This window comes from Asterias amurensis, chromosome 9, assembly GCF_032118995.1.
Source record: "Asterias amurensis chromosome 9, ASM3211899v1".
Lineage (NCBI taxonomy): Eukaryota > Metazoa > Echinodermata > Asteroidea > Forcipulatida > Asteriidae > Asterias > Asterias amurensis.
In genome coordinates this window covers 21,634,283-21,656,938 of record NC_092656.1, presented here as the reverse complement: position 1 = coordinate 21,656,938, position 22,656 = coordinate 21,634,283, and the positions used below count along the sequence as shown (strand labels likewise).

The 22,656-nt window shown below is 39.7% G+C and overlaps 2 protein-coding genes across 2 annotated transcripts; both read left to right on the top strand.

Annotated features, from left to right (window-relative positions):
* Positions 1-42: 42 nt before the first annotated feature.
* On the top strand, positions 43-5,271 carry LOC139941421 (heat shock 70 kDa protein IV-like). Its single transcript, XM_071937901.1, has 2 exons — positions 43-447; positions 1,709-5,271. Exons 1-2 carry the CDS (start codon positions 266-268, stop codon positions 3,459-3,461), a joined length of 1,935 nt encoding a protein of 644 aa, XP_071794002.1. The 5' UTR covers positions 43-265; the 3' UTR covers positions 3,462-5,271.
* A 7,094-nt stretch (positions 5,272-12,365) lies between these two features.
* On the top strand, positions 12,366-22,289 carry LOC139941489 (GPI mannosyltransferase 3-like). The gene is made up of 13 exons (XM_071938018.1): positions 12,366-12,412; positions 13,219-13,596; positions 14,128-14,245; positions 14,506-14,610; positions 15,220-15,368; positions 16,073-16,222; positions 16,701-16,752; positions 17,194-17,405; positions 17,870-17,934; positions 18,554-18,776; positions 18,988-19,177; positions 20,324-20,362; positions 20,997-22,289. Exons 2-13 carry the CDS (start codon positions 13,256-13,258, stop codon positions 21,096-21,098), a joined length of 1,746 nt encoding a protein of 581 aa, XP_071794119.1. The 5' UTR covers positions 12,366-12,412; positions 13,219-13,255; the 3' UTR covers positions 21,099-22,289.
* Positions 22,290-22,656: the final 367 nt, after the last annotated feature.

The following is a 22,656-nucleotide window of genomic DNA, read 5'->3' as shown; positions in this document are numbered from 1 at the left end:
TCGTCGGCGCAATAATGTTAATGAGGAAAGTTCCCGAACATAGCACGCGTCAATATAATAGGCGAGTCTCCGTCGCTTCGTCAGTTATCCGAAAGATTCCAGCACCGAATTTGGGAAATACATCCCCTGGCGACGAAAATAATACGAGAAGGCATCTGCTGTGTGGTATACAACTGAAGCATCTACGAACTGAACGTGCATAAACTGAGTTTAAAGCGCATTATTTTCCAACTTCTGGAGCGCAATTGACTACATCACTTTCAAGATGAGCAAAGTGAAAGCGATCGGGATTGATTTGGGGACGACCTATTCTTGTGTTGGTGTGTTCCAGAATGGCAAAGTGGAGATTATTGCCAATGACCAGGGGAACAGGACCACGCCGAGTTATGTTGCCTTCACCGACACGGAGAGGCTCATTGGGGATGCTGCAAAGAACCAAGTTGCCATGTAAGTACTTGTTTTGCATTTTATTTATACTCAAAACAATTCCCGGATCAGGGAGATTGACCCGGATCACAGTGGGACTTGACTCATTCTGGGTCAGGCTGATGAGCCAGAAACTTGTAGTAAAAACCCACCTCGGATTCAGCGCCAGTTTGACTCATTATCGGTCATTTTTTGTTGACAAGAATAATCCGGGTTACACTGACCCAGTAATAGGCCAGGTCCCTTTTGAGCGGAACCGGGTCCATTTCTGACCCGAGAGTCACAACCAAAAGGTAGACGCCGATTATTTATGGTTTTTATTTGAGTGAAATATTATTATAATCTGCTGGAAATTGTTTGTTTGTCAGTGTGTTTTATCTGAACGAATTTTGATGATGATGATGCTGTTTCAAAAGGATCCGCACAAACATGATAAACATTTCGCATAATTATTTGGCACGGGAAAAAAGGAACATGCCGGGCGATCCTTTACAGTATAATATAATTCGTTTTTAGTTTAATCGACTACCACTACTATAAGTGATGGTTTTTTTTGTGCCAAAATCATTCTCATTAATCGCCCGAAATTTGACCCAGTATCTTTAATGTTGTTTCATTTTTGTTTACACCTGTGTCATGAACAAAAAAATTGATAAAGGCGCTATCTCAGACCAACTTTAACTCTCATCTTTGTACTAAATGTTTATGTCAAAGTTCAACTGACACGAATTGGCGTAAATTGTTCACTCTGCAACATTTACAGGTCAAATAATTAATGACGAAACACAACTCGCAAATCGTTTTCGTTTATCATTCCAAACAGTGCTGGCATTCTTTGTGATGACATTATCATAAAAGCATCCACACAAACGTGATACGTGATACTTTGATCTGGGTTGCACCAGCAAATCTAATACAATAAAGATAAACATTAATATAATTCATTTGTTGCAGGCTGAACGTGCTCATTCAAAAAAAAACCTAGATAAAAACTCGCTTGTTAATTTTGACTGAAATGACTTGTTAGTCACAAAAAGGATAGTAATTCTACAAGTTCTAAACTTTAATTAAAACTTAGACAAAAACTGTGGCTTCCGTTTATATTTCCCTAAACTGAGCCATCTTTCAGCACTCTTTTTGTTGGCTTCGACACACACAGTACTTCCAATTAGTTAATTGGAGTGCAGTGCTATAGCAATATGATGTATGTGCCCCTTTACTTAACTTTAAAAAAATTAATACCTAATGTCATTTTCTTTTTTACTTGTCTTTTATTGTACAGGAATCCCAAGAACAGCATCTTCGACGCGAAGCGCCTGATTGGTCGCAAGTTCGAGGACCAGACGGTCCAAGCCGATATGAAGCACTGGCCCTTCACCGTGGTCAACAAAGCAGGGAAACCGATGATCCAAGCCGAGTACATGGGCGAGACCAAACAGTTTGCAGCCGAGGAAATCAGCTCCATGGTCCTGGTCAAGATGAGGGAGGTTGCCGAGGCATACCTGGGCCAGAAGATCAAAGACGCCGTGGTGACCGTACCAGCGTACTTCAATGACCAGCAGAGGCAGGCCACCAAAGATGCTGGTGTGATCGCTGGGCTGAACGTGCTGAGAATCATCAACGAACCGACGGCTGCTGCTTTGGCCTACGGCCTGGACAAGAAACTGACGGGAGAGAAGAATGTTCTCATCTTCGACATGGGCGGCGGTACCTTTGACGTGTCCATCCTCAGCATTGATGACGGGGTCTTCGAGGTGAGATCTACGGCCGGTGATACGCATCTCGGCGGGGAGGACTTTGATAATCTCTTGGTCAGCCACTTGGCTGCCGAGTTTAAGAGAAAACACAAGAAGGACGTGACCAATAATCCAAGGTCCATGAGGCGTCTCCGAACGGCTGCCGAGCGTGCGAAGCGTACGTTGTCCAGCAGCACAACGGCCAACATTGAGGTCGACTCGCTGATTGACGGCATTGACTTCTACACCAGTGTCAGCAGGGCACGTTTCGAAGAGCTTTGCTCCTCGTTGTTCAGAAAATCTCTCGGACCCGTTGAGCAAGCTCTTGTGGACGCTAAGCTGGACAAACGTAAGATTGACGAGGTGGTACTGGTGGGAGGCTCAACTCGCATCCCAAAGATACAGAAGTTGCTTCAAGATTTCCTTAACGGCAAAGAGTTGAATAAGTCCATCAACCCAGACGAGGCGGTAGCATACGGTGCTGCCGTTCAAGCCGCTATTCTCACCGGGGATGATAGTAGCGAGGTGAAGGACATCCTTCTCGTTGACGTAGCACCCCTCTCCCTGGGGATCGAGACGGCAGGAGGAGTCATGACGAAGCTGATCGAACGTAACACTCGTATCCCAACCAAAGCGTGTAACACCTTTACCACATACTCCGACAACCAACCCGGTGTCAACATCCAGGTGTTCGAGGGTGAGCGACCTATGACCCAGCACAACAACCTCCTGGGAACCTTTGAACTCTCCGGCATTGCACCTGCTCCACGCGGCGTCCCTCAAATCGAAGTCACCTTCGACATCGACGCCAACGGTATCCTGAACGTCTCCGCTAAGGACAAGGGCACGGGAAAGAGTAAAAGCATCGTGATCAAGAACGAAAAGGGACGCCTTTCGCAAGCCGATATTGACCGTATGCTGTCGGACGCCGAGAAATACAAGGCCGAAGACGAGGCGCAGAGGGAACGTGTGACAGCTCGAAACGGGCTGGAGGGGTACGCCTTCAGCCTCAAGCAAGCCGTGAACGAAGTCCCTGACGGGAAGCTGACGGACGCGGACAAGAAGATGGTGGAAGACGCCGTCAAGGACACCCTGGATTGGTTGGATAAAAACTCACTTGCGGAGGTGGACGAGTTCAAACACAGGCAGGAGGAACTCACGAAGACCTGTTCACCCATTATGTCCAAGATTCACGGGGGCGGTGGTGGGGCTGGTGGGGCAGGGCCGCAGTGTGGGGCAGGAGGTTACAGTAACGGCGGGAGCAGCAACCAAGGACCTACAGTTGAAGAGGTCGACTAAACATTCGAAACCAAGTCTGTTTGTCATTTATAGCGCCCTGTTGCAACGAGTTTATAACGCGAAAACATTACTTTCATAATCATCAGAATAGCAATCGCTTCGTGTAAGGGTGTACACGTACAGAGTAATAATACAATTGTTTTCGCATAATTCACAGAAGTAAATTCGGCACATCATCAAGAAGAATTCAAAATGTCGGCACTATGTCGGCACCATCACTGCTTCAGAAAAAAATATGACAATTTATAGGGAGTTTCTGAAACATTATATCTATTGACTGTGATTTTGTAAACATTTCAGCCTCTTTGTAAAAAGAACACACTCTTCTATTTATTTAATTTGGTGTAAAATCTGATATTTGTTGTTGTCTAAAAAGTCTAAAGCGTGATATGTTAACAACTCCTTTTGAAGTAACGTAGTTTTTAGAAAGAGGTAGTTTCTTACTTAATCTAAAAAAAGACTTAATCTAAGAAAGACAAATTGATATTTGTATGCACATAAATTATTGTGCAACAATGGTGTTTTTTCTTTTGCTGTTTTCTTGCAACTACCATGACCAGCTGAGCCCAATTAAATATTTTTTGTTGTTTATGCAGGGATACACCAAGTGAGAATACTGGTCTTTGACAAGTTAATACTAAACATATCCATTGCTAACTTATCACTATTTACAAACAAAAAAGTTACTGTAATAGTTTAACCAATAGTTAACTGTATAACAAAGTAAGTTTATCATTATAAAATAGTGTTTACATGCATCTACATGTGCCAAAACGTCTTGTAATAACTAATGATAATGAAAAGTTGTGTATGTAAATTTTAAATAAAACTTTGCCGTTAAAATGAGGCTGCTCGCTGCTTATTACCATAAAAGAATCGCAATAATTTACTATGTCAATATTGTCTGTAGTATAGTTAAAATGTATCTAAAATAACGCATTGTTATAATTGAATCACATTATTGGATTAACTGAAATACTGCTGGTAATTATAATATAATGCACTATCAGAGGAAACAATTTCTGTAGTTGTTAAAAACAATGTACGCAATGTTGAAAAAAAAACTTTCGCATTCACTGTCCGCCCATTAAAAAAATGTTCTTGTTGTTTTGTAAGCAAAAAATAATTTATCTTTCTACTTTTAAATTACTGATAAAAGTAATGAACACTGACTTTAATTTTTTGTTTAAACAGACTTGTCACATTTTAGTAAAAACAAATTAATTAAGAGTTAGATTGAGTTTTAAGATGTGTTTGTATCTAAAACAAATGTAAATAGTCAACTAATTTTGATCCTTCATGAAAGAGTTTTACTAACCTGCGTTTGTTGAACTTGTTTAGTTTCGATTTAATTTTTGAGATTAAGTTTACATCGTTGTTTTTGAAAGATCTGAAATCGGTTCTCCATTCATCTTTTTAAACATTTTTTTACTCATGAATAATTAATTAGGATATTTAGAGCAATATTTTTAAAAATAAAATAAATAGTTGGAGTGGTACTAGACGAAAGTTCGAATGTGGCGGGTTATTAATTAATTTGTTGTTCTTCAAATAATGCATTATGGAAGTTCTGGTAAAAAAATGTATCTTATCAATGTTTCACGTTTTGTACTTTAAACAGTTTGTGTTTTATAGCACTATTCATTTCATTATTAGATAATAAATTTTAAAAATTATCTAAGACTTGATTGCATAATGCAAGCAAATAAACATTATTTTTGCGGTTTGATGCATAACTACTATGTTACTGTATTTGTAATGAGCAGTGTTGCAATACAGCATAATAAAATAATTATTTATTTATGAATAATTATTAGACTACCTGGGTTTTTATTTTAAAATGTTTGCATAATAATTATTAACAATTTCTAAAGAATCCTTTAATATGTTTTCAGTTAAGATTTTGCAGTGTTATGAAAAAAAGACACTAGAAAAGAAAAGTATTGAGCTAAAAATGGAGTTGATCAGACAAAACAATGATGATAATAACCGGCGAAGCTGCAAGGAATAAATAATTTATTTTCTTGTTACGAAGACTTGCTATACTGCTAGATGCTGGTTGGTTTCTTACGATGTGGAAATGAGATACAAAAATTCCAAACACGCGACCTAAATAAGAAGAGGTGAATTTCGCCATCGAAACAGCTGCACGAACACTTTCAAATCGGTGAGGGCGAGTTGTAGATCAGTATCAAAGGGACACATCGCGAGACTCGCGAGACTTGGTAATGGCCTACTGTCTGGCGAAGTGACGGCGAACGATTGTTGGGGGGGGGGGGGACACCTCCGCCCTTGATGATGATTTGCGATGATAAGGATGAGTGCGTGGGTATGATGTGCCGCTCAGCATTAAACGAATTTAATTTAAAGCTGTAATTGAGTTGTTTGGTCTAAATAACCAACAGCAAAAAAAGAAATTGCGCGCCACAATAGTTTGAATTTAAGGCCTTCAAAAAACGAAATTCAAACTTCTGAGGGGATGGGGATGGGGGTGGTGGGGGGGGGGGGGGGGGGGACATCACCCCCAGGCTCCTCCTTTCGTCGCGCCGCGCCGATGTACTTGTGCCCTTCATATCCCCCTACGGCCCCACCATTACAAAGCAAGTATAGATTGTGAACCTCAACGCCTTTGGGAATCATAAAATTGTCAAAATCATAGTACCTAGCGGCAAGTGTGTAGGGCAAAACAAAAATAGTTCACACTTTTTAATAGGTCAAACGGTTGTCCATATAATTGTTTTCTTTACTAACAACAAGTCTGTTCTAGCATGGATTAGGATAAGAATTAACTTGGAAATTTTGGTTATCACTACTTGCCATCGACATTAACGGGGGGGGGGGGGGGGGGTGCGGGAATACCGCAAATTAGTCGTCGACAGAGGTCGCACTTCATGAAATGACGAATGGAAAATAGTATGGTGCATTATTCTTTAGTCATTACGTCCCATGTGTACTGTCAAGACGTCTGGGGATTTATACTCAGAGGCAGTCGTCGTTTCTACCGGCACTTTTTCTTTCATTCACCGGTGTGGGAAAGTTACATTATTTCACTAAAAATGTTAGGATCTGTGACAAAATTAATCGGCCCAAGGTATTTTGAATTGGCAAAAAACTGGTGAGTCAACCTCAGTTGTTTTATTAAAATTTTAACAACCATAAACCATGTTTGTTTGTTCACTTCACTTACAATTACCATGGAGGTAGGATTAGATTACATTATTATGATTTACAACTTTTCTGCAAACTCCGCAAACCCAGTGCAACTCTGCTCTGCAACATGTGCAAGGAGCAAGTGCATTGCATTTTGCAACGAACATGGGTTCAAGTCCGTCTGTCCCACTATCAATCATTAGTATCAAGCTAACCACTGATTTCGCAATGACTACAGCACAAGCTGGAAATGTCGTCCAGTTAAGTTACCAGTACTGCTACTGGTGGTAGTACTGAGTGATACGATAGTGACAATCAGTGATCACAATCAATGACATGAATCATGATGATGACATGGATAGCTGGGGTGGGGGTGGGGGGGGGGTGTTGCAATTCCAATTCTTTTCTTAATGAAAATTTGGAGAGTGGGTGGAAACCACTGTGCCAACGAACTAAGGGTTAGATAGCTCCGTTGGTAGAGCACCGCGGCACATTAAATTGTAGGGCCTTGGGCTGGCTCAAAGCAAATCCCTGACAATTTTTCTTTTTTCAACCAACCCAAAGGGCCAAGCCAAATAAATCATTTCAAATTTACCCTGTTTTTTATCCCTGGTGGTTTATTATTTGATATTCATTGTTTCAGGAGGAGGACTGGCGCAATATGGGGCGGAGCCCTAGGCGTTCTCTTCCTATACGGAACAGACTGGCAAGTCATCATGGGATACGTCCCAATGGTCAGAGGAAAGTTTAAGGTGGAAGAAGAGCCATAGACTGAAGTGCTGTTGCAAGTTAAAGGAGCTTATTAAAATAAAGGTGTGTTTTCAAATCAAGGAGCAGACGGAATTATCACTCAAAACCGTAGACATTAACTTGTTGGCCTAACCCCTCCTCAAGATGTGCTCTTTAGTACATGAAGGTCTAGTTGCGATAATGTGACCCTCCTGGCGATGGTGGAGCCGGAGGCCGTCATCAGGAGGGTTATGTTATCGCAATTAATGATGGTCCAACTTGTAGAGTTGCTCACCCGCTGAAACAAGCTAAGGCAGGGCTTGAAATGCACGCTGGGCCACTGGTGGAAAGGGACAATTTAATTTAGCATTTTGAAACAAGTCCTAGCATTCTCATGTTTCCCACTTTTCCATTGAGGAAATTGTAGACTGTGACTACAAATCACCAAGAATACTATTGATCTTAAAGGCAGTGGACACTATTGGTAATTACTCAAAATAATTATTCGCATAAAACCTTTCTTGGTGACGAGTAATGGGGAGAGGTTTATGGTATAAAACATTGTGAGAAACCGCTCCCTCTGAAGTGCCATAGTTTTGGAGAAAGAAGTAATTTTCCACGAATTTGATTTCGAGACCTCAAGTTTAGAACTTGAGGTCATGAAATCAATCATCTAAACGCACACAACTTCGTGTGACAAGGGTGTTTTCTTCTTTCATTAAAATCTCGCAACTTTGATGACCGATTGAGCTCACATTTTCATAGGTTTGTTATTTTATGCATATGTTGAGATACACCAACTGTGAAGACTAGTCTTTGACAATTACCAATAGTGTCCACTGACTTTAAACTCCGACATTTGGAAAGATATTTACTTTTTGGTCATTTGAAGTTTCCATGGCAACATTTCACAGATTGAACATTTCTCGAATCAGTGGTTCTTTATACTATACAATGTAGTAACTTATAATAAATCTTTTTTCTGTTGTTTATTTTCCAGCGTTAGGATGGAGTTTCCAGTTTGCAAAGGTCTTACAGCAAGTTAACCTCACAGGGTTTAGTAGTCACCACATCTAGACGACCCACCCAGGATCTATTATAGGATATTCACTTATTCAACTCGTGAAATTCTGGAAACAACTGCACCCAAGAAAAGAACCGTCAAATTCTGTTACCCCCTATTGTCTGATCATTCAACATCATCCACTGTGGTTTTGAGTTATTAGTAAACTTAGCCAGCCTGAAATGTGATATCAAGCAGGGAATACATCTACACAGCGCATACATGTACAGTTGCTCTACCCTACACAACCCTACAATTGAATAGTTGGTCAACTCGCTTGAAAGCCAAAACTGTTAACGGGTTAACTCTTACTGCACTACAATCGAAAACAAACCTCACTCATCTCAGATGGGGGTTCAACATACTAATCTTATTGACCCTTTGCACAAAGCGCAGCAGACTTGCCAGTGACCATTTTGTCCCCCATTTTGGCAGTAAAAAGAAAATACACAAAGGAATTAACTCCCAAAATGGTGTGAAAGTGTGTTCCGTGTTGTGCAAGTGGTCGATATTATAAAGCTATTCACAGAATACCGATTCCAATTCACACTTTGAAGTCTGTGACACCTTGCCTTTTAAATTCCATTTGATTCAGTTCATCTTGCAAGAAACTTGAAGTCACTCCTCCTTATTTGTCAGTATGAGACTTAGGAATTGCATGTTTTTAAGAACCACTGCATGTTTAACGTTTGGTTTATTTCAGAATAATTATAGTTTACTGTGGGTATGTTCCAATTTTGTCATCAGAATAGTTTCATATAACAAAATTGGAACTTCTTTGAAACATCACAATATAAAGACACATAAACTACACAACATAAAGAAACAATCTTTTTGGGAAGACAACGGTTTTAATAAACATGTTTTTATGTACATTTGTCTTTGAAACTGTTATTCTTTTCAAAGTTCAGGAAAAAACATTTAACATAATTATTATTGGATTTAATTTGTATACATGTGTACTTGATTTGATTTGTGTTGTATTTTGATCTTATACAAGATGAAATATAAGTTGCTGTGTAATAAAACAAGATTTGAGAATGTTTAAAAATTTACATTAAGGTATTGAAATCAAGTGATTATTTCAAGCCTAGAATTTCATCCCTGAGAGGGCAAGGCCATTTTTATTTTGCAAAGGGCACTTCACTTAGTAAAACCTTAACAATCTATGGGAAGCTTTTGAAGGGGCACCAAGGCCAATCCAAGGGGCACTAGGGCCATGGCCTACCTCCATGGAATTCCAGGCCTTTATTTTGTGTATTTTATTTTGTTTTGTTTGATGCCTGATGCTTCGTTTTTGAAAGGCCAGGGGCACCAAGACATGTTCTCCTTAATAAAGGACACCCTTAGATGAGGAATTTGTAAGTTTCTACAGGAGCATTTTTCAAGGGCACAAAGGCATTGACCACACCAAGGGGCATGGAGGCAATTGCCTTTATGAAGTATCAGGCCTGATATATGAACAATAGAAACACTGGAGGGAAATTGTTTTAATAGCCATATTGGGCACTTGCAGCATTACAAAAACCAATGATTCGCAGATTTGTTCATTTTAGTTTCGGCAACTGCATACTATCCAGCCATCAGAGCTAGAGTCTGACGCTTAAGAAACTTTCATTCTAGGCAAATTACAAGGCAAACAATATTTCCAGTTTCTTTGGACTAAGCTCATACTTTATAGATCAACTTAGGCAAAAGACCCATAGAGCATCAAAAAGCAAAGAGCTGCTTCTATTTGGATCTGTTATTAGAATAACAGCTTCAATAAAACCACATTCATTATTATAACAATTAAAATTTAATTTACATTAGTCTCTTAGACCAACAGGGTTGCACTGCAACTCTGACATCGATCACAAATGATTACAGAAAACTGTTTATTAATGACAGTTAAATCAAAGGATGCTTCCATTGCTGTCTTAGCTCAGTCTTAATACATGACTTCCCAATCTCTTTCTCTTGATGTGAAGATATCAAGCACATTTGGGTTCTCCAACAAATTTGCCATCAAGCAGCTACCAAAGATTAACACAGTTTAAGTTGGGTCCTGTAGGAGGGGCAAGGTCTGGCATGCGATCTACCAGTGCACTCTCTGATCCAGTACTAACAAGACAATTCTCTTGAGATTTGAATCCTCAAGTCAACTGAAGATTACGTAGTTGAGACGTGTTAGGAGGGACCAGGAGCCGATTTCACAAAGATCTAGGATTGATCATACTGCAATTCAAATCGATACTGAAAATTTGTCTTGCGATAAATTTGATTGCTTTGTGAAATCGGCCCCTTGACTGATCCAACCTACATGTACCACTCTGCTGTCCTGGAAATAAACAGAGACCACGGATGCCCCATGTCCGGGCATTGGTGTTGGTGCCCACGGATGCCCCATGTCCGGGCATTGGTGTTGGTGCCCACGGATGCCCCATGTCCGGGCATAAGTGTTGGTGCCCCTTCAAAAGTGTCCCACACACTTCCAGATTTAACAATTGAAGTGTCCTCTGCCTACATGTAAATGAAATGACCTTGCCCCACAACGTTGAAATTCCAGTCCCGAATCTGGGTGGTACTAACAAGACTATTTTCTTGGGTTATTCCTCAACTGAAGATAAAACGTGCTCCACAGAGCTAGTTGAGAGTAGACTTGTTGGAGGAGGCCAAGACAGGACGAAAGATAAACACACTTGAAGGTACTACTTATTGGTAAGATCTCATGATTTTTGATTCTCTGACTTTGTCGTACTCGCTAATATAGTTCTTTCCTGGTTTGCATCACCTTGGTCAATGTTGAGTTCTGCGGGCACTTGATTCTCCGCCAGTTCCTTCTCAGCTCGTTCGAGATGATACTTCTTAAACATTGGCTTGTAGATGTAGAACCCTGCCATAGCACCGACTATGGTTGCCGTGGCAATATGTGGGAATGGCAATCTAGGTATACGAATCATCGTCGTTTGGGAGATGTCCCACCTATGAACATTTGATGCGTTCTGTGAATAAAAAGGAAACGTACTTAATTAAAAATGGAACAATGTTGTTTTATTTTCAGTAAAAATGTATGCATGTATTTTAAAGTTTTATTAAGCATGTTTAGTAATATTGTTCGTTTGATGTATCCATGTGGTACTAGTAAATAAATAAAGTGACTGAGAAAGTTTCACCTCAAATTTGGCATTTTAGCAGATATTAGAGTGAGACAGAGAGTGAGACACAGTGTTAATTTTTACTATTAAATAAACTTTACACTATTTTATCAATCATGTCATACAGTGTTTAGTTTTTTTTAGAACATAAACAAGGAATAGCAAGAAAAGAAGGATACTATTATTATTTAGATTGAAGAAGCTGTGTAACTAATCGTCAATACCACTAAAATAAAAAGTTACTATATTTTATACAAATACAACAATATGATTCTTGAAACAGTTTTACAGCCCGACCGAGCCTGGTTAGTTTTGAGAGGCTCAGCTCATGTCATGGTCATATATAAAATAGAGCTAGGTAGCTCCATGCTGAGCCTCTCAGTCTCAGGTCGGAAAAGTTTCCGTATCGCCACCACTTTTTCATTCGAAATAAAATAATATAGTATCTAATTTACCTGATTGATATATCCCTTTTTGTAAAAATGAGTGAAAAACTGGTGGCGCCATACGGAAAGTTATCCCTCAGGTCAGCTTTAAAAATGAGAAAAGTAGCCTACATTGTGAATTCAAATTGTTTCAAACTGTTTCCTGATCCTTTCCTAAGATAGCTTTGTGATAAACTTCTTCGAAATAATAAACAACTCAAAATAAAATGCTGTTACAAAACACAGGAATTTGTACAAAATTATAAAAAAGTTTACCTTTAAAAGCAGGACTTGTTGTCAGACTTCGTAAATGCAAAAATCAATGTGATTTCAGGCGAGATTGTACGGGCCCAGCCTTCTAGAGCTAGTTTGAAACACGAGAGGGCGTTCTACTTCAAACATCCTTTGCCGAATCCTCTTGCACTAGACTATCGAAACCACAGGCCGGTAAGTACATGCAAAAGTGCCTTTATTGATTTAACATGAATGCCACTTTTCAAAAAGATTTTTGTTATACGACCTGGTCCACCCAACGTACAATTTATTTTGTAATTTAATGCCATAAACATCTTACTTTAGTGTTTTGGCAACTAAAGATCTTTTGTCTGACACCGTCTCTCGATGTCCATGCATGATGCTTTGCTTATAGTACAGCTGCTTTACGACAGTGGGGCAGTGGAACCCTTCTGACTGCCGTGACTTGAAACTGTGTGGAGACGCGCACTGCAGCGCGGTTGACTTTCATTAGTATGCATCATTCTCATGAGAGTTTTGGACACAGTTGTAGGCAAATTTGCAGAAGATCTAGGAACTTGGGTATGAAACTAAAACTAACAATAACAAACAAGAGGAGGTGTTCCAGGTGGGCAGATTGCCCTGGGCGATCACCTGAAGTTATCCCTGGGCGATCACCTAACCTACTATTACTAAAGTTATAAATTATATTTTACTTATCAATTTATTTTTATTTATTTTTATTACAACACTTGTAGTACCCGTGGGGTAAAGGCAGGGTAGTGGGATCGGTTTATGTTCACAATATGCATTAAACATGTTAAAAACAAAGAGGGATCGGGATTGAGTCTAAAATTAGTCTGGACCTGGTTGCATTACAATAACATGTTCTATTGTCTTCTTCTGTATTTGTTTAAACTAAAGTACAAAAGACATCCTGCCAAAATATTTTAAACATACATCAAATATATAGAGTAGACCTGGCTTAAAACAATATTTCACTTTGAAACTATCAACAGGAGGACTGCAAGTTGCATTGTTCACGTGTCAAAGGTCATGGCTCACAGCCTGAGGTCAAGACAGGTGTTCACCAAGATAGTTAAACAACCAGTAGAAGACGAGGAACCAGACCACACCACACAAAGTAATCAGTCAACGAGGGTCACAACAACAGAAGGAAATAATGCAGGCTCCGCTAATCAGTTGGAAACAGAAAAGACGCCCGAGCCAGTTCTATCCAAAGAGAGAACTTCTCCAGAGCTGAAACCGTGGCCGAGGAAACGGATGTTGTTGCTCTTGATCTTGTTCCGTTGGTTGAACGCCGCCTTGACTCAGACTTATTTTGCTCCTGACGAGTACTGGCAGTCTCTGGAGGTGGCTCACAAAGTTGTCTTTGGATATCCTTTTTGTAGTATTAGGCAGGCCAGGAACTTCATCTTTTTTTGAGAGGGAAAGGCCAATTTCATTTTTCAAAGTGCGCTTCTATTGAAAAAATTGTAAGATTATGGGAAATTTTGGAAGGGGCACCAAGGCTTAGACTAGGGCCCAATTTCATAGAGCTGCTTAGATCTAAACAATGCGCCCATCTTTTGAAATAAAAATGTTCATTGATTAGTTTTATTGTATAGGCCTACATCTACCTTTTTAAAGAATTAAAACAATCAAAGGTATACTAACTTTGTCTATATACAGTTTACTGGAAGTTAAAAGTTCACTTTGAAAATGGCACTTCTATTGGAAAATCTTGAAGTCTCTGGGAAACTTTTGAAGGGCACCAAGGCCAAGACCAGGGCAACATGGCCCTGGGCCTCCTTGATGTTCCAGGCCTGCAAGTTCCGTTTAACCCTTTAGGATATGCATGCACAACCCCAATAACCACAAAGATAATGTGATCTTATTTCTTTGAATACACCTTAACATAAAGACACGTATGGATATCTGACTTGGGAATGGAGGACAGGCCTGAGAGGTTTTGCTCATCCAGCCATCTTTGCTGTTTTGTATAAAGCCCTAGCTGTACTACAACTGGATCATCCTATATTAATAGTAAGAAGACAGTTCAATAATACATCCCCATTAATAGAGCAGAGAATGTTCTGTGTGAATTTATCTGTGTATTGTATACACTACACTTAAATCTGGCAAATATCAATTTTAAGGAAATTTGACACAGATTCTCTAGATTAAGTGGAGCGTTCACACTCTAGTTCAAAGATTATAGGTGTGAGTTGTTAAAGATGAAAGAATTTATTATTCTTAGAAAAACATTCAGCTACATGTACATGTTTTTGCTTCTCTCATTTCAGATTGTATTGCCTCGAATGCTCCAGGGCACATTTTCAGCCATTGGAGATCTCTACTTGTATAAATTTGCCCGACGTATGTGGGGCGAGGACACTGCAAGATGGGCTGTATCCTTTTAATTTTCTCGTCTTTGTTTACGAAAAAAAAAACAGTTTGGCTGTGGCACATATTGTTGATTACCAGAGTTGTAGCTAGACCATCTTGGTGGTGGTTTCTTAATCCAAACATTTTTACTTTATGTGGGCCATCATTTCTGAAGTGCAAGCTTCAGGTAGGCATGATGCTAGGTTTCCAAACTGTTCATGTTATGGGGCAAAAATGAAAGATCTTTTGACTGTGTTCTTTCTCTGTGTAATTTGATACACCTTATCATCAGCTAGCGGTGTCTGAGACTAATGCACAACATTTTTGGGGAAATCTCTGCTCGGCAGCATTGTGTATTCTGCTCCGAGTGCTGGGCAAAAAATTTAAGCTGTGGTCGGGCCAACCTGGCGGCGCTCACACTGTGGCTACAACACTGTTAATTACACATACCTTGACCTAATGTCTAAGACCCAAAAATACAAAAGTGTTTTGAATTTTGAACATACGCATTCCAGTTCGTTTGATCGTGTATGAACAGTCCGTTTGATCAATTACGAAAAAAAAGTTTTACTTAGGTTAGGCACATAAGTTCATAGGGTAGATTGTGAACCTTGACCCAACGTCAACACCAGCTGTTCTGTCACCTCAGCTCCTGGTTTGTTTTCTACACGGCTGCTCGGACCCTTAGCAACACAATGGAGATGATCCTGACAGTGTGTGGATTGTTCCATTACCCATGGCCTTTGTACATGCTCAAAGGTTCCATCTCAGACAGAAATAGGTAAACACCTCCATCTTCCTGTAGACCAAGATATCTTTTTACTTGCACCTTGACCTCAGTCTGTACCCCATTTTTTTTAAATATTTGTTCCAGTGACCAAGCATTTTTGCACCCAAGTACGACTATACTCCTTTGGAGGGATGTACTCATTGGAAGATAGATAGAAGATGTATTGTTTATAATATAGTAAGGTTTGCGGTAACACCATGTTATGATAATCTCTAAATGAGTTGGGCTGTTTCTGAAAAGACACCGTTGGTGTCAACTCGACGTTTCGATTAGTATGCTCTGATCGTCTGCTAGAGAACAAAACAAAGTTTACAAAACAGAGCTGAACTTGTCCATTCCAGTGCATTTCTGACCATTTTCCTACAGACTATACACTCTTGTTTACAATTACTGGCATGGAATTTTGTCTTAGAGAGGGCAAGGTCATGGGAAACTTTAAATGTGGGGGCACCAATATCGAGACCAGGGGCAACAGAATCCATGGCCTCTATGACCTCGATGTAATTCCAGTTTGTCTTTAGGTCGGTTTTCTTCTGCAGTTTCCTTCTGCTGCTGAACTTTGTATCTTCTTTGTTTAGTGTTTGTCTAAGTTTATAGAGAGCCAGGGGGATGCACTACAACTTTTGATATTTTGGTTTTTAACTTTAATTCTAACAATGATTGATTAAGTTCTTATCCGTCTTTCCTGTATACAGTTCCTCAGTTGGCTGGTATCTCTTCTGCGCATCATTAGCCACCGTCATGCGCCCCACAGCAGGTATCATCTGGATCCCACTGTGTTTATGGCATCTAGCAAGAAGTCAAAACTTGTTCATCACGCTCCTGGTGGATATGATCCCAATGGCGTAAGTTGAAAAGTTTGTTAAGAATAATAATAGTATTTTTTTATGGTAAATGTGCCACCAGTGTGTCCGACCTAGTTCCTCATATGGTGTTTGAGCGTGAAACAAAACTTTCTGCTTCTTCTCACCCATACACTCTTGATTTGTTGAGATGTAGAACAAAGAGTCATTCCAACAGCTTTATGCCACGTACTGCATCTCTTTGGAACTCCTTGCCTGGTGGATGTTTCCCCCCTTCCTACTATCTGGACTGTTTTAAGAGGAATATCAATTCCTGCCTCCAGCTCGCCTGAGTTATTTTCATGTTTAATCATTTTCTTCTTGTAGCCCCTTACCCAGAGTGGCTAAAAGCCTCGTTTGCGAACTCATTTGCGAACCGGCGAACTTGCATAAAAATAAAATTTGAGACTGCTATCATTTACCACTCTGCTACAGCTTTTAATATTAACAGCTTGGTCTTTTTGTTTCTTGCTTCCCTCAGCTCTGCTTCTCTCAGCTGTTCCTTACTGATAGATCGATTGTTTTACGGCAAGGTATGAAGTTGAAAATATTTTACTCTTGAAACATGAGATGTAACCAGTATCCCATGCTTGAATATAATTATTTGTTTTTTTTCCTTTTACCAATTTGGAAAAAAAAAAAAACACTGGCTATGTGGGAACCCCCTCATTCTAGAGCTGGGCCCAATTTCATGGCTCTGCTTACCGCTTAATTCTGCAAGAGAATAATGAAAGAAAAAACCACCATTGTTGCGCAAATTTGTGTGCGTTCAGATGCATAATAAAAGGCTTCGGGCCTGAAGTCTTTTGTCAGATTCAAAAATTTGAGTGAGAAATTACCTCTTTCCCCAAAACAACTTCAGAGGTAGCCGTTTTATACTATCAACAGCTCTGCATTGCTCGTTACCAAGTAAATTTTTTATTTTTAGTAATTACCAACAGTGTCTTTAACCTCCTTTCTTCTCTACCTCCCAGTGGGTTTTTGTACATTTTAACTTCCTGCGATTCAACACTCTGTACAACATCAGCTCTTTCTACGGGACGCAATCCTGGCACTGGTATCTGAGCCAGGGCTTGCCCATCATTATGGGCACTCACATTCTACCCTTCATTCTTGGTATACGACTCGCTGGACGTTCCTACAGACCACTCGTCATACTCATGATGTGGACTCAATTTATTTATAGGTGAGCAGTTTTTTTTAATGCCAGGGCTCAATTTTGGAGGAAAAATCCACAAGATTGTAAAGCTAGTAGATAAAAGTTGCGACCTGCGTCAAACAATATACTGCAATGAATCTTGGGAATTGAAAATTAGTAGGGACTAGTGTCAAAGTGGGGACTATTTTAGTCACGACTAATCGAGTAGTAAGTTTCACTAGTCGCCCAGGCTTATTGCACACTCACTAGGAAACTGCAACCAGTTGCTACTCAAAACTCATCGTTTTACTACTCAATATGTGCACGGAGCGTAAAAGTTGCTGGATGCAATCCTTCATTTTAGAGCTTGTGTGGTGGATGTAGGTTTTTTTTCGTTTTCCTATTCTCATGCAGACATCCATTTTAAGCTGACAATATGCCGGTTGGTTGAGTGTCATTTGTTAACACAGACCACCACTTTTCTTAATCCAGTTTCTTTATTTCTTCCCCAGCCTTTTACAGCACAAGGAGTACAGATTTCTTCTACCTTTGGTTCCCATAGCCATGGCTTTTTGTGGTAAGTTACGATTCAAATTGTGGGCCTTTGTTAACTCTCGTTCTCTTGGTAACTTTCCTGTGAGTTAACCAACCAATAGCCACAGGTCTAATTAACTCTCCTGACCCAAGCTTGGGTAAGCTGTAAGCAATCTTGTTTGCCTACTGTAGCAGATAAATTTGCTAAGGTGTATGCGTATTACACATGTTAGCAAGTAAATTAGGCGGCCATCTTGTGCATTCACCATGGATTTGTATTGTGATAAGCACTGGAAGGTTAGAATGCTGTAAAATGGAAAACGTAAAGTACGCACAAAATTGGCTGTTGGTAAGCTCTATGAATTTGGGCCCAGGTGTTGTCGGCAGCAGCACCCGGTCATGACACTTGTTCCTTTGAGCAAAGCACTTGCCTGTAATTGCTTCATACACAACTAGGTAGGCAGTGCTTTCTGCTCTACCAGCCAGGCTCCTAGTGGATGATACCCATGCGTACATCCTTATGGACTGTGAAGGGAGGAACCCTGCTTTAAGTCCCAAGAGTAGGTTTCTCAAAAAATGAGTCCAAAGCTGTTTTATTTATTAATAAGCATTCCATCAAAGGCTTGTTTTGAAATTTTCAAGATTTGTTTTCGTCCACACAGGGGTTTGTCTAAGAAGTCTTTCAAGAACGGGTCGGGCTACCAGCCTGGCCATATTCATACTGTGTACCAATCTTCCAGCATGTCTTTACACTGGTCTTATTCACCAGAGGGGTACCGTTGATGTTATGGGGTATTTGCAGACGATAGCACACGCTCCTAATGTTCACTTCAAAGTACCGTCCGTGCTCTTTCTCATGCCGTGTCATTCTACACCGTACTTCAGGTAATGTGAATTAATTAACGTGAATGTTAGAGTCCATTCATATATATGTATAATTATCACAAAACTCTCAAAAAGAGTTAGGAGATATTTAAAACATAAGACTAGTTTTAAGTTAGGACTAGTAACTCATCCTAACTCGAGATAAGACTAGTCTTAACTCTTTGTGAAATCCATCTCGGTGCTTTTAACTCTATCCAATCTCTACTTTCAGCCATGTTCACGCTAACATCTCAATGCGATTCCTGGAGTGCCCACCTAATCTTAGTCGATACAGCATGGACACCATGTACCAGGACGAAGCGGACATCTTCTTTGAGAATCCGTCCGACTGGCTCAAGTCGGAGTTCAAAGCCGGTAGTAAGCTACCGAGGTACCTCGTGTTCTTTGACGTACTCCTACCGGTGAGTAAATGCAATTTTTGATAACTTTGATTTCTGAACGTGAAAGTGAAAACTTCAAAATTTATAGTAGGGCTGAAAGGCACTGGACACCTTTGGTAATTGTCAAAGACCAGCCCCCGATTTCACGAAGCGCTGCGACGCGTCGCAAGTGCAAGTTGCGACCGGTTACACGTCGTAAGTTGCGAACTCGTCGCAGCGCGAAGTGTCTTATAGGTCTGCGACGCATCGCAAACCCTACGATGTGTCGCTACTTGTGATGAGTTTCTTGAAATCGGGGGCAGGGGTCAATTTCACAAAGAGTTAGGACTAGTCCTAACTTAGGACTAGTCCTAACTTAGGACTAGTCCTAGGAGATATAAAAAACGTATGGCTAGTCCTAAGTTAGGAAGAGTAACTCAACCTAACTCGAGTTAAGACTAGTCTTAAATCTTTGTGAAATCCACACCCAGTACTCACCTGGTATTCCTAACATATGCATAACATAACAAATCTGTGAAATTTTGAACTAAATTGGTCATCTAAGTTGCAAGAGAACAACGAAAGAAAAACACACTCTTGTTGCATAAAATTGTGTGCTTTCAGATGCCTAATTAAAGGCTTCTAATCCATACACTCTTGATCTGCTGAGATGTATAATGTAGAACAAGGAGCCATTCCAGCAGCTTTATTCCACGTACTGTATCTCTTTGGAACTCATTGCCTGTTGCATGTTTCCCTCCATCCTACAATCTAGACTGTTTTAGGAGGAATATCAATATCTTCAGCTCCCCCGAGTTCTTTTCACATTTAAAAATAATTGTTCTTCTTGTAGCCACATACCAAGAGTAGCCTTGTTTAGGGCGAACTTGCATAAAAAATAGTGATTAAAGTTTCAGAATAAAAAAGTTCATACTTGTTAAGGAAAGAGCGAAAAGCTGCCAACTGCATTTTATCAAAAACACCTAATCCACCCATGCTTTTATATAATTATTTCTAATCAAGGAGGACACTTCAGCAAAATTTGTTCGCGCACAATTTCTTCTATTTTAAATTTTTGTAGGTATGACACTACCTTTAAGCTTTCCTCACATACTCAACATTAATGGATTAAAACAAATGAAATAATAAATGCCAAAAATTTTGATAATTTGTATTTTTGATTTGCAGAAAATAAAAAGATATGTGTCAAGTAAAGGCTACACAAAGGTAAATAATTTCTCAACTTTCAATATTGCTTTATATTTTAGGTCAATAGTCATTACGAGAATGCTCCATTTAAGAAAGATGCTAAAAAGACGTATCATTTTCCGCTCGCAACTCACACATGTTATCTCATAGTATGTAAATGCTTTTCCAAACACTGGACTTCATTGGATCATGCACTAACCAGTAGTGCTGCTACATTCCCCAGGCAAATTAACTGCTCATCCATTAAAGCCCAGTTCATACTTCCTGCGAATGTGATGAGAATTTTGATGTCACAAATTTGCAGCGAATAATTCGCATAAGTTGACTTGTGCTGAACTCCTGCAAAACATTTGCTGCAAAAACAGTCAAAACTTGTATCGCATTCACGTTCTCAAGAGTTATGTCAGAGCACTGCTTGTCGCCCATGCAGGCCGATCGGTAAACTCGCTACCATAGAGGGGTCCTCTAATTTAGGCGAACTTCTTTGTGTAAAAATCATGACTTTTTGAGTGTCAATAAAGCTCCAGAACAAAGGACAAAAGCTAGTATTTGTATCATTTCTGTCATTCAAAGCTGTGTACATTGAACCCCTAGTCAACGCTACAATATGGTTTTTTAATTACCAGATTTCTAACTCTTTAACCCCTGACAGGCTGCGTCATTCTTCCACACGCATGTACCACTGGAAAGTCGAATAGGAAACAATGTTGTCGTCTACGCCAGGCCGCTCAAAATTCCCCTAGCACCAGCGTGACGAGAAATAAACCCCACCAAGTAATCCACTTCGGAAGGTCGGTGCTACAAAAAAATATTGAATTAAATAGATGCATATTTTTTTCTTTTTTTATGGACATGTTCAGGGTCTCCCCACCAAATTATTTTTTTGACAAATAAATAAAAATAATGCATGTCTAATAATATAATCTTGTTACATGTACCTGTGAGCCTTGCTATCGTCGGCCATGCAACTTTAGAAAATCCTTTTGTTCAGTTTTATTTATGTGGTTTAAGTTGTCACTATAGTTCCTACAGAGGTACACTGTATTAATTTGAAACCCTAACCCCTATTAGATTCCCTCTGATCCACATACCGTGCCAAACACATCAGAATGCAACACAGTTGAAATGAGAACCATGCCAAATGCAAAAAAAAAAAAAAAACATGGGATTTTGTTGCATTGAATTAAGACTGAGCAAGGGTGTTTGCCTACTATTGCTTAAATAAGTGTGTAGTAGTGAATTGGCTAATTTGTGCGGACCACGAACTCAGTCAAATGCAACAAATTCCATCAAGGTGTAAACTTGACTGCCAAAACAAAATGACTGCCAAAACAAAATGCAACTCAAAGTCACTTGACATCTAAATGTAACAAATTCAGTCAAAGAATGACATCTGAGTTGACTGCCAATTGCAAAAGATTACAACAACTATTGCCATTTGGTCAATGTTACATTTAGCATCGTTAGGGCTTTAATGTTGAATAGGTCTCAGTCCACTCTGTTTAAAATCTAAACTTGACAATACGAAAGTGTTCAACTAAGCATTATTTTGCCTTTTCTTGTGGACGGTGAACAACTCATTTTGAGAGTTTACAAAAAAGTAAACCTGCTGGATGCCTTAGTTATGTGAACTGTAACAGTAAGTGCTTGTATTTATTTTTAATAGTGTAATGTACATACAATTGTATAAAGACTGCAGCTGTTGGACCTGTATACATGTTGCTGTCTCATTTTATATACAACACTCCCACCAGATTTTGAACAGGCTTGTGATAGGTACTAATCATGTCACTCAACTAAAATTAAATTTGGGGTTGAGACAAAGAAAAATTGACAAGAGTTGGACTTGAACCTGGGTCCTCTGGATTGAGGTGTCGACGCTGCTTTACCAAACGCGCTATCAAGCCCTAATGCTGAGGGTCTCCCTTTTTTGTTGTTATCTTTGCTCGGGGTGGGGGGGGGGGGGGGCAGGGGCACCAGTCACATTTTAGGAAGCAGAGGCAGTGGGATCATCTAAGGGGATGCAACTTTTCATTTCAATTATCAACCCCAAAAAACATCAGGGAAACTGACTGTGAAAATTAATTTAAAAAAATTAGGGTTTGACAAAGAAAAATTGAGTGGAGCGGGATTTGAACCTGCAACCTCAGGATTAAATTTATTTATGTATACATGTATGTAAATATTATGTGATCACCAGGGGTATGGGGATCTGTGTGGGTAGAGATTGGTTATGTGATTTATTAGCAGCCTGGAGCAAGTTCGGGTGGCGATTAGAATTGACTTCACGGACGAGATTAACCAGAAACCAG